The sequence below is a fragment of the Oratosquilla oratoria genome, unplaced genomic scaffold, assembly GCF_046742065.1.
Source record: "Oratosquilla oratoria isolate Oo_2021 unplaced genomic scaffold, ASM4674206v1 SCAFFOLD282, whole genome shotgun sequence".
NCBI classification, from domain to species: domain Eukaryota; kingdom Metazoa; phylum Arthropoda; class Malacostraca; order Stomatopoda; family Squillidae; genus Oratosquilla; species Oratosquilla oratoria.
The window spans coordinates 22,692-40,000 of record NW_027467633.1 but is presented as its reverse complement, the minus strand read 5'-3'; the positions used below and the strand labels follow the sequence as shown (position 1 = coordinate 40,000).

General features: G+C 40.2%; 1 protein-coding gene across 1 annotated transcript in view; it reads right to left on the bottom strand.

The window, feature by feature from the left end:
- LOC143023036 (ras-related protein Rab-8A-like) overlaps window positions 1–16,448 on the bottom strand; it is a 56,279-nt gene extending 39,831 nt beyond the window's left edge. The window contains exons 1-3 of the mRNA XM_076181489.1: window positions 16,297–16,448; window positions 1,881–2,026; window positions 583–669 (exon numbers count right to left, since the gene is read on the bottom strand). Coding sequence (XP_076037604.1) covers window positions 583–669; window positions 1,881–2,026; window positions 16,297–16,448 — 385 coding nt within the window. The remainder of the gene's footprint in view (window positions 1–582; window positions 670–1,880; window positions 2,027–16,296) is intronic.
- Between the last annotated feature and the right edge of the window lie 861 nt (window positions 16,449–17,309).

Below are 17,309 nucleotides of genomic sequence, written 5' to 3'. Positions count from 1 at the left end.
CGAAGAGATATTCACCGAAGATTATATAAACATCTGCACGGAGACGTAATTTCCTTATTCAAATGTTAAGAACAAGCAATCTCAATTTATCGGTTGATCAAGACACTGATGAAGCCGCAGTTCACAAGCTTAACTGAACAGAAATATCCTTTCCGTTGCCAGAACCATACTAATAGTTATCACTCTGGGCTATTTTCCTTCGACATCCTGCCTTCAACCTCCATTTGATTAAATAGAATGACTTCGCTTACAGAAATATAAATAGACTTCTCTATGAACATTTCTACAGTATGTCTAACATTCGTATAGGTTTACAATCTCTTAGTTCATCATTCATCTTTGTTACATATGACGGAAAGATAATTTGATATTTGGAGATTTGAAAAATAATATATTGTTACCGAAGTTGTTTTTACTCAAATGAACTCTCAACTTTCGGCGCTGATGAAGCCCGTGGAAGCCCATTATGGTAACCACTTAAAGGGGATAAGGTAGGGTCCTAAGATCTTGGTACCATGACGATAGGTACGAAGATTATGAACTAAGTATATATTGCAAAGGGTAGTCCAATTATAGCAGTACCTTTCGCATAAATCTTTTCTAGAGGCCTTACAATGTGTTCGTTTGAACCCTGCTTGAATTCTACCAAGTCAAAGGCCTTCTTGTAATCTACAAAAGTTAAACAAAGAACTTCAATGTATCCTGACCTTTTATCAATTAGTTGATTAATCGTTTGATAATGGTCATGACATTCCACCTTCGCTTTATACGAGTAAGTCAAGTTTGGAACATAGACACTGATGTGGCTGTTTATAATTTTTATCTGCATAATCATGAGCCGACCAATTATTACTTGTGGGTTTTCGTGCAGTAGTTTGCTGAATTCGTTTTCTGACGGCAAAACCAACACATGTTTTTCTGTTTTTATTCTTCAGGCCGTTACTCCCCCCCCCCAAAAAAAAAAAACTGAAACCTAAGCCATGTTTCGCTGATAAAAGCCTGGTATTCTCAAGTCTCATTCAGTGACACAATATCAGCGTGGTAGAGGCTGAGCCTCATAACATCCGGGTTGTCTGTGCAAGAGTTTGCGCGTTCCAAGTAGCGATGCCAGCGCAGTTCTTGATATCACACCCCCCCTTCGCCCCAGTGTGAGATTTCCTTGCATTTGTTTGATCGCAAGGTTGGATAATCAAGACCCCGCGGTCAGCGAGTAGATCAATTTGTGGCAATCAATGTTTAGGGATTCTTTCCTCTCGCCCTACCTTTCCAGGGAAGGCAGTGCTACCTTGGCGTTATCACACTGGGCTATTTTTCCCCCAACCGTTGGAGCAGATTTGCAGCCCGTAGCTTTCGTGAAGACATTTGATATAGTGGAAGAAAATTATTTTCGTCCAGCGTATCAAATTATATTTCCTGTAATTTTGTTGAGAAAACAAAATAGTTTGCCATAGCAATTCCACGGTGGAAAAAGTTCTGGAAGTGGGCGGTACCGCCGATTAATCGGAGGTTGGAGGCAAAACGGCCCAGTGGGTTAACCCCTTAACTGCTTTGTCATTCGTGGCTCAAAGTAGTATCCTCCTCCTGCTCCCGTCTTTGTTTATTTCTCTAAGTGGGACTTGGGATGGCAACGTGAGGAGTCTACGCCAGGGGGCGCATAGCTGTGGCCAAAGCCGTCACCTTTGCTCTATCATGCGCTTTAGGGATTATTGGGGCAGGTAACTAGCAGTCACTGCAACTGGGAATCTAGAAGAAATGCGGGATTCGAATCCACAACTAACCGGATGCGATACCAGCACGACTCTCATTACGACACCAGCGCACTTGTCAATGAACTATGACGAAGATGATAGTGATGAAGAAGAGAACGGGAAAATCTGCACGGGCGTCTAATACCACTAGGGCTGTTGTAGGCTCAGTGCTAGTCTCTTCCTGGTAGCATTTGGGCAGCAAGCACGAAGAACCTAGCGTGTGGAGGATTGTCCCAGACTTAAGATTCAACTGCAGGATCCGCAGTGCGCAGACTGATCTAAGCGTAAGCGCAAACTGAGACGCAGCCAACATAGGCGACGCAGCACAGAACAAAGAGACTTCCTGTTGTTGAATTGAAGTACATCTAGAAGAATTTCAAATGAGAGTAGTTCAAACTGTATTTCAATTCAGCAATAGGAAGTCTGCCTTTGCTCTGTGTTGCGTCGCCTGTGTTGCTTGCGTTTCAGTTTGCGATTAGGCTAACAGCTGCTTGTAGCAGCTAGACATTAGCATGACAACGCGCCTCCCACTAGCCTGACAATTCCTTCCCTGAACTGTGTGTGTGTGTGTGTGTGTGTGTGTGTGTGTGTGTGTGTGTGTGTGTGTGTGTGTGTGTGTGTGTGTGTGTGTGTGTGTGCGCGCGTCCGCATGGATGTAATCTGTGTCTTTGTGTGGACTAGGGTATATATGTGTTTGCGTGCATATATACAGATCATGGAGATGGTTTCATCTAAGTTTTGAGGATAAAAAAAAAATTATATAGCGTTGCGTCACCAACAAGAGATCATCTCGGCCCTCCTTGTTTGTCTCACGTACCTTGACAATCCGGAGCACAGAATGTGAAGATAACTGTTGTCGGACTTACTCTAAAATTGTCGTATACAGTATACAAACACATGATGTATGTACAGTATATATAAAAAATTCCTAATGTGTTATTATTGTCTGCATATCTATGGTTATACGTTTGTAGACACGTAATCATGAATTCACACTTGCTTATGTACACAACACGATGCAGTGAGACCACAACTAACGCAGAGTCGGAATCACTTCTTGACAATGTCGCGGTAGGACAAAAATTAAATTGCTGGGTAAATGAATAACGAGGAAGGTGTTCAAAGTAAGCTAATTATTAAGTAAATTTGGTAGGGAGAGCATAAGAATGGAGAGGACTGCAAGAGGCCATAAGTCCTACATTAGGCAGTTCCATGTCCATTACTACCTATCATCCCCATCCTTAAAATTATCTAACCTTCTCTTAAAACGACCGGTAGTTTCAACGCTTACTTCATGGTTACTAGAACGTAAGAACATAAGAATAGAGGAGACTACAAGAGACCATAAGACCTGCATTAGGCAGTTCTCTGTATAAAGTTATCTGACCTTTTAAAACAACCAGTAGATTTCAGTGCTCACTACATAGTTACTAACTCTATTCCATTCGTTAACCCCTCTGTCCTTGCCTATTTCCATCTTAAATCTAAATTTGTCCAATTTACATTCATTACGAGCCCTACCCTGCTGTCTTAATATAATGACCTACATCATCTTTGTTAAATCCCTTGACCCATTTGAATACTTCTACTGGAGGAAGTATGTACTTAGGTTGAAGGAATTACAAAAGTAATGATAAAATAAAAAGGGAATATATTAAGAAATATATAGAAGAGGGCTAAAATGGGGGAAATACTAATGGTGGGATGCAGAGTTAAAAATTTTAGTTAATAAGAAGAGGTTGCCTCGAGGCTAGAATAACATGAGATAAAGGTACAGCCAATGGCGGGTAACGCGCAATCTACCTCCTGGCATCATATTTGGGTAAATGAGTTGTTTGTAGGCTCGGTTAAAATGATCACCCTCATACTTTGCATCTCAAATAAAAACAACTCTATTCGTTCAAAAACAAAGAATTGGCACTCTAGACCGCCAAGGAACCATGAACGATCATCGTTGAACGATAATCGCACCGAACAAAACGTACCTTAGAGGTAAAGATAGGAAAAAAAAAATGACGAACTAAAAAAACACGGAATAAAGAACTAAAGAAAACACTATGAGAACAGGGGAGAGAAGAAGGTTAGATGATTGAGATAAGTCATGGAAAAATAAGAAGAAAAAAAAAATAGTTTAAATAGTCCAGTCACAGTGAGAAAGACGTGATAGGAGAGGGGCGCCGGTGGAAGCGAAATGTAAAGAAGAAAAGGTGCAGGCGGGTAGTTTTGAAAAGCTCTTGTGAGAGAAGAAAATAAAATCGTATTAGTGTAGATTGTAAATATAATGAACACAAGTGGAGTGCCAGGAATTGGTAATGAAATGGGAGAGAAGCTGAGTAAAGGACGATCAATATTAAGTGGTTGTAAATGATTATTAAACGGTGCAGTAGAAAGAACGAGAGAGGGGAGTTCAAAAAACAAGTAGATAATAAGTAAATGAATAGGTAAAGTATAAAAACATTTCATGATAAGAAAATAAGGTGCCGATCATCCAACTGAAATAAGGGCGTCTATAATAAAAACGTTCATCCAGTTATGTCAACCAGTTGTAAACAAAGGCTGATATCATGTCAAAGGCTGATATCATGTCAAGACTCTTCAGATCTGACGGTTTCTAAATGACTTTCTGACGTACTCATTCCGAGAGAGAAAAAAAGTCTGACGTCTTATTGCCTCATGCTTAATCTCTTAAAGTCAAAACTCCTTAAATCTGGTGGTAAATAACTAACACTTAAATGGTTCTCCTTGAAAATAGCTGGTTTTTCTAGTCATTTTCATTTCTACGTGAGACAACCCTTCTCAGTGGTTAGCCATCTGACAGACACCCAAAGTGTTTATTTATATCTCGGCTGTGACGCGTGTTTCATCATTACTAAGTCTAACTTGATATCCTGGAGCCAAATCCATTAGATACGCCTCACGTCATAATCATATTTCTATTAATAATTATTATTACCTTCAAGGACAGTTTGTATATAGAAGTCACGACGACACTAGAACACATCCCGGATATAACAGACTCAGTTTATGTGACCTCAGAGTTGTTGTTGTTTTTTTCCACGAATGTTTCCGAACGCTATTTGTTGAGCTTAAATATCGTTGAATCATAATTTAAAACCATTTCCTATATTTTTCTTTTGAGTTTGGACTTTTAAAGTAAATTAAGATTTTGTTTTGTAATGAATAATGTAAGTGAAGTAAACACACACCAATCATAGATTCAAATTCAGTTTTGCGTTGTGATCTAAAATTCAGTCACTGGATGCCTCTCCTGAAATGTTTGGCCGTAATTCCAAAATCTTTCACCATTAGAAAATATAATTTTACTAACTTCGTTGGATATACTCAAGAAAATTACTGGTAGATTTTATAGACAAGCCTGATAAACTCAACTGGAAATTCAGATAAAATGTGATTTCTAAAACCATAAAGCGATCGCCAAAGTTGACAGAAGTTTAAAAGTACAGTTCTGAAGGGATTACCACACTGGACTTCTATGGGCTTCACCAGCGGCGACCGTTTGAGAATTCGTTTAAGTAGAAACGACTTTGGTTACAGTAATTTATTTCTACATATCTCCGAACATCAAATGATATTTCCGTCATATATAGCAAAGTTGAATGATGAACTAAGATATTGTAAAACTATACGAATGTTAGACATACTGCTGAAACGTTCTTGGAGAAGTCTAGAGTAATGTAAGCGAAGTGATATTCTAGTTATTCAAATGGAAGTTGGAGGTAGGATGTGGGAGGAAAAATAGCCCAGAGTGGTAACCCCTTTGGTCTCTGTCAGTCATCACCTGCACAGTTCTAACTTCTAGTTGTTACTTTGTATCACTTGGCGACAATCTTGAATAAGAATCAACGTGTCCGTTCTTGGACATTCTGTCAACGACTACAACATTCTCTCTCTCTCTCTCTCTCTCTCTCTCGGGGTCTGAGAAGGGCAATGGTCTCTCTCGCGTAGGTTGGATCAAAACCTATGTGAAGCATTGGGGTGGCCTTTTTCGTCTACAAAATGTCATTTGTTATTACAAGAGAACACACTTTTACAGAAACATGTATTCGACTTGCCTCTGCCCAAATGATAATAACAAGGTGACCATATCTTGATCCCCGAAGGGTTGGCACAGAAAATATCATGGAATTGTTTTTGTCCTTTGCTGGACAGGGGGACACTGTAAAGTGAATAAAATCGGCTGGCAACAGCCGGAACAAAATCCTTTAAGTAATCATATGAGGCGTCCAGAAACTACGGCGGTCCGGGTTCGAATCCCGCCCAGGGTTGAAATAATTTCAGTATCGCTGCGCTGCAAGTTGTTACTCCAACTCTCGTGGGCTGGGAGTTGTGTGTGTGTGTGCGTGTAAGGTCGCAGCGTTACCCATACATAGGTCATATATAAGGTCTCTTCCGGGAGGGAAATAGCTGTCGATCACGAGTCCAACACGTGATCCAAGACCATGGTGGTGAATCACATACACGCACACATATTTCGATGAATATCTCCAGCGTCTTCGTTCATCCCTCTCATTTGCAAATTGAACCAGGACATTAGGTTACAGGCCCTTGCTTTAAGAGTCTGACCAAAGAGGGAAAGGATGGAAGTAGAGCAGGAGGGGGGGGGGCTGTATGCAGAAACCTGTTCATAAACAAAGGGAGACAATTGAATGACATAGGTAAAATATTTTAAGGAGAGGGGGAGGAGGGCGAGAGAGAAGGGAAAGAGAGAGAGAGAGAGAGAGAGAGCGAGAGAGAGAGAGCGAGAGAGAGAGAGAGAGAGAGAGAGAGAGCGAGAGAGAGAGAGCGAGAGAGAGAGAGAGAGAGAGAGAGAGACCAAAGTGAGGACGAACGGGGTCGATTAAATATGGTTCTTACCTAGAAAAGAATGGACAAAGGATCTCATTATCCTCAAAACATTTGCTGGACCGTCACCCACGTGGGGACAGAAAGACCCGAAAGCTGTCTGTCGGCAAGCGGATCACGATTCTTCTATACGAAGTCCGTCTCTTGATAACGAGTGTTGAGACCCGTAAATTGATCTGGCTTGCTGGCTTTCTTCATAAAACGTACCCGTCATTCATTTTCATAAGCACACCCAATGAAGTGAGTGGAAATTCTACTTACTAATGGCGAAAGGTCTTAAAAGTATGGCACTTAAGCTACGTTTTGCTCAGTGCGATTATCGCCCCATTCAAAAACAAAGAATTTGTGGTCTAGGTCTTGACAATCATTCGACTATCATCGTTGAGCCACGAACGATCATCGCTGAGCGACAATCGCACCGAGCAAAACGAACTTATAACAGTGACGCTGCATCGAGGAGGAATTACGACAGGAGGCGTTTAGCTTTGGCCAAGATCGTCCCATTTACCCCCATTCATGCACAAACTCAAACCGTCGGAAATCGTTCTTAAGTCTGGCTGAAGGACCAGGATGACCCTTGTTGTACCTAGTGATAAAGTGGATGGAGTGAACTTGTGGGGAAGACCGAGAATGAGAGGGATGGGTGGGGTGAAAAGAGCCTGGAGTAAGGAAGGAAGAAGCCAAAATGTGGGAGTGGAGACTGGTAGTGAAGGACAATATATTGACGCGGCACAAATGGATTTCTTCTCGTATTCTCTATTTTTGCATGAGGGAACGAGGTTCGTCGTCTGAATGAAGGAGTGGGGCTTTACTGTGCTGTTTCTTGCTGCAATGTTTCTAACTCGGGTAGGGGGCCGGGGTACATGGATGATCCTTCATCTGCGAGGAGCTAAGATGGAAGGGAAGCAAATAATTTACTGACGGGAGTGGCATGTGTTGGGGTAGGTGCATCCCTTGGCTGGCTACCTCCCTTATAAGGGGGAAGAAACCTTTGGTAAATAGATAAGTGGGTAGATAGACAGACACTCTGGATTCTGGATTCCAAGAAAAGACCACCTCGCTTGCGCGGGATCGGGTTTTGTGGGAGGGGAAGAATGTCTGTTAGAAAATGAAAAGATAGTAGTGTATAAAAGAGGGCTATTGCCACCGGGCGAATTGCGAGCGATTAGGGACACTCTTCCAGACGGGAGTCACGTAGCATTCTTTTATAACTAGACAAATCCTCACTCGGAGACGAATGATAAATTTCTAAACTCTGCTCTCCGTCTTTCCTGCTGCTGCCCTCCAAATCCTCCTTATCTTTCCTTTATTGCCTCTGTGGATCAACATCTTTAGTGCGATTTCGAGGACAGAAGCGCAGGTATTTGAGACGTTGGTGAGCAAGCCCCTGTTATGTCGTTATATGACGAACGGTGATTCGCGTGTGCGTCGTCAAGGCACAAGCCAACGCCACTTTTTTTAAACTCATATTTCAAAGAAAAGCAAGAATAAATGAATAAACATATCAAACATTGAAATTACATAAATCAAATACTCGCTGTGGGCCGCTATGAAAAGAGGAAGGAAGAGCATTTTATGTCTAAGGCAAATACCAGTGTTTAGAAGTGTTGTGATACTCCCGTTTTGTAGAAGACTAAGTCATACTGTAATAATCCCAGGCACAGGCTCCTGGAATTGCTGAAGGAACCAGCTACTGTAGTACTTACAACCGGTGATACCTGTAGTTGCTAACACTTCAAATCCGTCAAAATAAACACCGTTTGAGGACGGAGCCCCGATGTACTTGATAAAACTATAACAAAGGGTCCGTCCTCACATGATGTTTATTTTGACTGATTTGTTGGCAATTACTAATTTCATGCAGCTCCTATAATGAATGAAATAGTTTAGCGTCACAGGAGAGAAAGGGCTGATTACCCTCAGCCCTGAACATTACCCTCAGATGAATAATACCATTGGCGTCACCGGGTCTCAAATATTAAGAGGGTGAAATGGCAACAGTGCACTTCATTTTACCCATTATACAAAGCGAAAAAAGGCAACTGAATAAATACATAAGCAAATAACTAAATAAATAGAAAAATAAACAAATAAATAAATGATGGTACTGCTGAAATGTCATTTTACCCATTACAGAAAGCGAAAAAAGGCAAATGAATAAATAAAGCAAGTAAATAAATAGGTAGATAAATAAACAAATAAACAAATAAATGATGGTAGTGATAAAAAGTCAGAATGAATACAACGAACGAAATACTGATTCATCGCCAATGGACGCTATAAGAAGAGGAGTCGTCTTTGAATTCTCTTATCTATTTATTCTATTTCGTGTTATTTAATTTCACGAGTCTAAGTCATAGACATGTGAAAACGTGTTAGAAGAGATATCCAGAGTGTACCAGTTCCTTAATTATGATAAGACTTAGTGAACGATACAATCTGACTTCTTGTGGCTGCTCGCGGAGAGCTATAGGGGAGAGAGGGAGGGAGGGAGAAAAGCAGGAAGGTGGTGTTCTTGCCAACGGTCACGTTCAACTTTGAAACTGTCCTTCACAAACGGAAAAGGCGAAATGGTACCACAAGTTATGGCGGCAACGGGGTTTTGCTACCATGACAAACTTGGGTGCAGAATGAAAGCTTCCGTTTCATTTAACACAAAATATAACCGTTATTTTTATGTATCTAGTTATCTATCTACGTATCTAGTTTACTAATTTTGAAATTAATTTGTTTGTTTATTCACGTATTTATCGATATATTTATTTATGTATTTATCTGATTAATTTTTGCTCGCTTATTTTTTATTTAGTTTATACTATATTTTATTTGCAAATTACAGTAACAGTAATTTTTTTCAAGTCTAAGGCACAATTTTATTTGAAGTCTGCAGTACATCTGGTGAATATGAACGATATTTTTTAATTTGCCACATTAACCGACGCGTTTACCCAAATAAGATGCAAAGTATGATGAACGTCACCCACCACTGGCTGTGGTAGTAGGCTAATAAAATATAATCGCACCGAGCAAATCGTATCTTTACAATGACTAGCTTGTTTCTCTTTAAGCCTTCACCGAACTATTTTCCCTGTGTAGTTCATGGTATTCTGACTTGCATGTTGTTTTCACCATAAATACGAACATCAGCTATCACCCATTTGCAGTCGAGGGCCTATAGGAAGCGTGCTGATCCCGCATCCTCCTTGTCGCTGGTTCGAGTCCCGCACCCCTCTCCGATTCTTAGCAGTGACTGTCACTTGCCCTTAACAATCCTTAAAAGACGGTCCTAATTGTGGCTAAACGCCTCCTGGCTTATATTCCTCACTTCTCCCTCTATAATGGTGGTGGCACACTAGGCTAGCATGCTACTTATTTTTGCTACTTCATTTGAGTACAAACAACTTTAGTTACAATATTCTAGGCTTCCGTAAGAACGTCTCAATAATGTGTCTAACATTCGTATTTTAGGTTTAACTTCTATAAAAAAAAAATCCACCGTAGAATCACCATAGCAAACTATTTTGCTCTCTCAACAATTTACATAGACTGCCATTTGATATGCTGGAGGAAAAGTATCTTCCTCTAGCATACCAGATTCCTTCCCGAAAGATGTGGGATTCAAATCTGCTCCAACAGTCAGAGGAAAAATAGTCCAGTGTGATAACGCATTAAGGCTAACTCATCAAGTCCATCTCAACTAGTTTGCTTGGTGATGCCCCCTAAGCTGAACAAAATCGCCTATCATTAGCCAGAATAAAATCTGGAGTGTGCATCAGACGTCTGGTCACCAAGACAGAGACCAATATGCCACAGAGAGACTACAATGTCGTGTACGTGTTCCAAAAATAGCACATTTGTCCTACCCATTCAGCCACTCTTGGCCTACCTGTCCTAAGGAGGCGGCATTTGGCCGCGTAATTGGAAACATGCTGGTCTCGCATTCGTTTAATTGTGGGTTCAAATTCCGCACTCCTCTCCGATTCCTAGCAGTGATTGTTAGTCACTTGTACCAACATTCCCCAAAGCGCATAAGGCGAAGGTGACGGCTTCGCCGCAGCTATGCGACTCCTGGCGTACGCTCACTAAACCCTGTTCTAGAGGCCACCACGAAAAGACTCGTGTATATATATATATACATATACATACATATATATATATATATATATATTTATACATATATATATATATATATATATATATATATATATATATATATTTCAAATAGGAGTAAAAGCGTAACCGCGGCATAGAACACCCAAACCTGTACGATTGAGCCCTCTATCGACTGGAGAACATCAAACGTAACTATTCACCGGTACGGTAGATGATTCCTTGTCCAATGGATGTATCCTTGTCGAAGGATTAAGCTTTGTCATATAAATGTCTATCCTTGTAGGAGGGGTAAACTCTAATAACATAAATCTCTATCTGGATACGCTACTAGGGAGTAGAACTTAGCCTGATGCATATACAAGTTGCAAAATGAAATAAACTGATGATCAGCGTCATGTGGCGACCTCGGACAACACTTCTCATGGTGACTGGGAGGAAGAAAACGTTTCATGGGAAGGTAATAGGACGTTATCACACTGGGCTATGTTTCCTCCGACTGTTGGAGAAGATTTTGCAGCTCGCAGCTTTCGGGAGGGAATCTGATATGCTGGATATATATAAGTTTCCTCCAGCATATCAAATGACATGCTATGTAAACTGTTGAGAAAACAAAATAGTTTGCCAAAATGATTTTACGATAGAAAAAGTTCTGGAGGTTGGGGGTACCGCTGATTAATCAGAGGTTAGAGGGAATATAACCCAGTGTGATTACCCCTTTAGCGTGATCCCGCGCAGACTGGGCCGATTTCACGCGAGTACTGACGATAGACGAGTGGTTTGCGAGTTCTCTGATGCGAGTGTACTCTAGGCACAAGTGTCGACCCGTGCATCTCTGCGTACAATATGCGATGGTGTTGATTCCATCTCTCTCACACACACACTATACTTTCTCCCACCTGGCGCTCCCCCCCCCACCACGCCACGCTACAAGGCCCAACAACAAATTTGTACCCATCAGAGCGCCCAGGACTGACCGCTACAAGAACAGCGCCATTTCGCACACAGTGCACATTATTAACTCAGACTAGTCTAGTCCTAAGATTAACACAAGCTGTGTATTGCCAGTGTATCACTGTTAACTCAATAAACCGATTATAATTGTTATAATTCATCATTATTATTACCAAGGTGATCCCTGGTATAAACGACATGATATATGGATATATGAGGAAAAGTAAAGCAACTGGGAATTTCCACCATTAAAGAGCGAGAAGAGAGGCGACATGATAAAGATATTTAAACTGGAAACACATTTAGATAAAGTGGACGGAAAAGAATTACCCGTACAAGAAGAAAGAATGCCAGGAAGTATAGAAGTGTAGACTTGTGGAATAAAAGAATATCAAATAATTCAAGATAAAGTTTGACAAATGGAGGAAAATGAGCATTGTTCCAACCCCATACACTACAAATAGGTTGATAAACACACACACTTTATGTATATTATAGAATATATTTTATGTAATTCGTTGTAACTCATAGAGTTCTAGGTTCAGTAGGATTTGAGCTGGACTGCCTTCCCAACGGCACTGCCTCAACTATTTTTGGCGCCTCGCTCTTTTGTTCTGTGACCTCGGTGTGTTCTACAACACTTAATTTCTTAAATAATTCTCCCATGTCTTCCACATCTTGTACAGAACTTCCCTATTTGTTTCTGTGTGTTCTTCACAGAAAAGGAATACTCACGAGGTCAAGGTGTTTCTTTTTTTCACATAAAAACACAGGTCTATGTATCTATGCCTTCTTTCTTGGGATTGCCGGGTTTGAGAACCGACGGCATGACGTCACCAGTCTCTGAATTTCATTAAAAGTGTGACGTCATGGTCTTATAAATATTATCTTATGTAAATACTCTATACTTAAAATACATAACCTTATCTTCACTATTGTAAACAACATATTACCTGTATCATATATATATACTGTATATATATATATATATATATATATATATATATATATATATATATATATATATATATATATATATATATATATATATCATTATAGGAATAAGTGGTGGACTATAGAAATTTTATGTGCTCTTGGAAAAAAAAATTGTCGACTGAATACTGACGACGATTTCAGTCAGATTCCATCAAAGTGAAATTTTGTCCCTAGGTCTCTCAGTAATCTCTTATTTCTTCAATACGTCGCACCATTTCTTGCAACTAATCATATCGTCACAGAAGACAAAACTATGGGTGATACAATTCCTTTAAGAATATTTTTAGATTTAGAATACAAAAATGCGTGAAAAACAAATGTCCTTTTTATGGGGACAATTTGTTTGTTGGAGACAGGACCTCACCAACGTCAATCCCTACCCGTATACTACAATTAGGTAAAAACAGGTGACAAAACCCCAACATAGCTTCGGGTGCTGAGTGAGACTTAGATCATGAGTCATGACGATTTGACGACACAAGGGCGCCATCGAATATCGAATGGTGACTGAGGTCTGTAGTGCGTCGTCTGCCTCCATGCAGGAGGGCGAGGTTTGTGACGTCATATCGCCGATGAATTATAACATTTATGACGTCACATCGTCAGTAAATAGAGACGACGAGATCGAATTTCGACGACATTTTCTGAATTGTTTCATGAGTTTAAGTAGATTTGGTTAGATTAAGTTACGTTATTGTTGGTTAGGACAAGATAAATATTACAATTTTTTTAATACCGCTCTCACGTTGATATAATGGTCTGTTCCTATTATGAGCAACGTCGCCAAGAAGTCACCAAGAGCTGAGCGACATCGTCTGGGAAGTCGAGGTCATTTAAAGATGAGTCACAATGACGAAGCAAAACGTCGACAGGGGACCTTTCGGTCCATAACAACGACGGACGCTGAGGAAAATGAAATGGAAAAGTTTTATATATATATATATATATATATATATATATATATATATGTACGTATATATATAAATATATATATAAACAGTATCGTTGCGCTGCGAGTCGTTACTCCAACTCTCGTGGGCGGGGAATTGGGAGTGTTTGTGCTTGTGAGGTCACAGCATTACCCATAGATTGGTAATATATGAGCTCTGAGCTCTCTTCCGGGAGGGTAGTAGCTGTCGATCACAAGCCTAACACGTCATCCAAGACCATGGTGAATTGCACCCATGTATACATACATATATATATATATATATATATATATATATATATATATATATATATATATATGTGTGTGTGTGTGTGTGTGTGTGTGTGTGTGTGTGTGTGTGTGTGTGTGTGTGTGTGTGTGTGTGTGTGTGTGTGTGTGTGTGGTATTAAAATCGACAGCATTCTGACAGTTGATAATCTTCTTGTTTGTATTATCAACTGTCAGTGCTGTAGATCTTACTACTAGTATACAAGAGAATTTGTTCCCATATTATATGTACATACATACATACATACATATATACATACATACATATATACATATATACGTATATATATATATATATATATGTATATACATATACATATATATATATATATATATATATATATATATATATATATATATATATATATCACAGGTGAGAAATGTAGTAACACATTTGTAAATCACAACTAACACCACAGTCGAACGAAAGAAAAAGTTGCGTAAGCGGAACTATATATTTCGATTGCTACCTGCAATCCTCTTCAGTAGTACAAAGTGGCAGGGAGGAGGCTATCTTAAGTAGCAACCTCTTACAAAAGAAAGGGAACATGAGAAAATACAGAACATCACTGCCCCAACCCTAGTTGACCTGAGGCTGACACGAGGTCGGGTCAGGGGGAGGGGGAGGAAGCTTGTTGACAATATTTTTGGTGATGAATAGTCCTGAAATGATGTCTGGGGTCCATTGACCCTTGGAAATATTCATCGTGGGCAGATAATCAATTAATGTTGATTCCACCATTTTCCTTCTGAACCCACACCCTGATTTATAAATGAGATCAGATTTCTCCCAGTCCATCCGGTGATTAAATTTATCAACGTGTTGAAACACTGCTGAATTTATTTGACCATATCTAATCGAACTTTTGTGTTCATTTAATCTTGTCGGTAGGTCTCTTCCCGTCTGGCCAATGTATGAAAGGTTACAATCTTTACATGGAAGGGAGTAAACACCTGGGATATGTTCTTCCTTCAACCTCTGGTGAACATTAACAACTTTTTTATTAATAGTATTAGGGTAGTTATGAATTAAATTTACTTTCTCTTTGGGAAGAAACTTGGACAATTGACTGATGGACTCTGAGAAGGGGATGACTAGGGGATTTTGTCTCTCTTTCTTTAACTTAGTGGAAGGGTGTTTGAAAAAACTTGCTCTGGCTTGACTAAGGGCTTTATCCAGAAACCAATGAGGGTAGGCTAATTTTGTTAATTGGGACTTGATGGAAGTTAATTCGTGTTCTAAAAATTGGGTTAGTTGTGATATATATATATGTGTGTGTGTGTGTGTGTGTGTGTGTGTGTGTGTGTGTGTGTAAATGTATATACACACACAAACACACACACATATATATATACATATATATATATACATATATATACATATATATATATCAATATGCATATGAGGAAGTAGAATAGTTTGGGAGTCCCAGTCCAGCCCACTAGCCAATCAGAAGCCCCAAAATGTAATATCAGACCACCACCAACAATATATAAACACAATCATTCAATCAGATATTCACAGTCTAGCCACTGATGAAGCACTAAGTAGTGTGAAAACGCGTTCTGGCCAGTTTTTCACTTTGGTAAAGCCATGCCCAAAGTAACTGACAAAACAATGTCATATGGTGACATTATAAGACAACTTCCCGTGGAAGGGAAAAAGATTCTCAGAGAAAGAGAAAAGGCAGATAAAAAACTCTGCAATAATAATCTTGCCATTAAGTTTAACCATACATGCTTGAGAGAAAATCTCCTGCCCATATATACAATGAATATATATATATACATATATACATATATATATAAAGATATATATATATATATATATATATATATATATCGAAGCTTTTTTTGTCAGTTGGGTACATATCTCTAAATCTGTCTAATAAATAAGACAAATGACAATGACGACTAGAAGGAGGAAAAGGGCGAAAACAAAGAGAAGGAAAAAGAGGAAGATGATGATGATGATGATGAGGAGGAGGAGGAGGAGGAATAAGATGAGTAGGAGGAAGGCGAGGAGGAGGAAGGGAAGGAGGAGGGAGAGGTAGACGAGGAGGAGAAGAAGGGAGAGGAAGAGAAGGACAAGGAGTAGTGAGAGGAGGAGGAAGAGAAAGATGAAGATTAGGAAAAGGAAGAGGAGGAGGAGGAAGATGAGCAAAAGTAAGAGGAGGAAGAAGAAGAGGAAGAGCAGGAGCAAGAAGAGGAGGAGGAGGAGGAGGAAGTGGAACAGGCGGAGGAGGAGCGTGCAGCGCAACGGCGTCATGTCGTGTAGAAGCTCGACCGAGTGGCGTCGGAAGCCTGCGACGGCAGTTCTTCTGGTCGAGCTACTGGGGCTATTTCTTTGTTCTTTTTCCATCCACAGCTCCAAGATATCCTGCCCTTAGGGTTGATTTCTTCTCTCACTGCCGAGGCATCGTCACTCTCGTGAGCTGTGCTTTTGCCATTTGGTTATATTCATCATTTCTGATGATTTCCCTTTTCTTGTGCATATCTGTCTCACGTTTGCTGGAATCATCTAGAATCTGTGGTTCTCGGAACCACTGGAAGTCCTGCATGACGGTCTAGGAGCCCACGCAGGTTCACGAGTGGGGAAGAGGGGATGGGGGATGCGACACATACAGAAAACTATTGGTAGTTTGCAGATATCTGGGGGTTCTATTCATTTGTTCAGATGGCCTTCGGGATATCAAGGAAGACAGTAATACAAGTTCAGGACCTCCCCACAATCTACACCCCACGGTAACCTAAAGTCCTCGTTGACACGGGGATAGTTTAGTAGCCACAAGTGCTAGCGACTTATAAGCTATCCCTCCACTTACCCAGTTTTAACGGGAAGTTAGAAAACTTGCCTCCAAACTATCCTAACGTCAACACTTACTTGTCGGGTAAGTTCCCATGCAACTAGCACTAAAGGCAACTGAACTAGCTCCGTGCCAACGAGGCTTAAGCTGGCTTCATGCTCTTCCACGTTGTGGCACTGGTCCACACATTTCTTGTGCCGTGACGGTTCTTCACAAATACGTCAAAGAAGATTAGGTTAGGTCAGTTCAAGTCAGGTCAGGTTGGGTTAGGTTATTACTGGTCACAAATACGTCAGGTTAGGTTAGGTTAGGTTATTACTGGCCACAATATGTCAAAGGTTAGATTAGGTCAAGTTAGTTTAGGTTATGATTGGGCATCATGACTCCCTCTTATATATATACTTTGAATGTCAACCAGAAACCCTAACAAGACCCTTCTGTCTTAATAGCTAGATATTTTGAGATCGTTCACAATACGTAAGCGTGTGTGTGTGTGTGTGTGTGTGTGTGTGTGTGTGTGTGTGTGTGTGTGTGTGTGTGTGTGTGTGTGTGCGTGTGTGTATGTATTCACCTTGGTCTTTGGATCGCGTGTTAGACTCGTGATCGACAGCTATT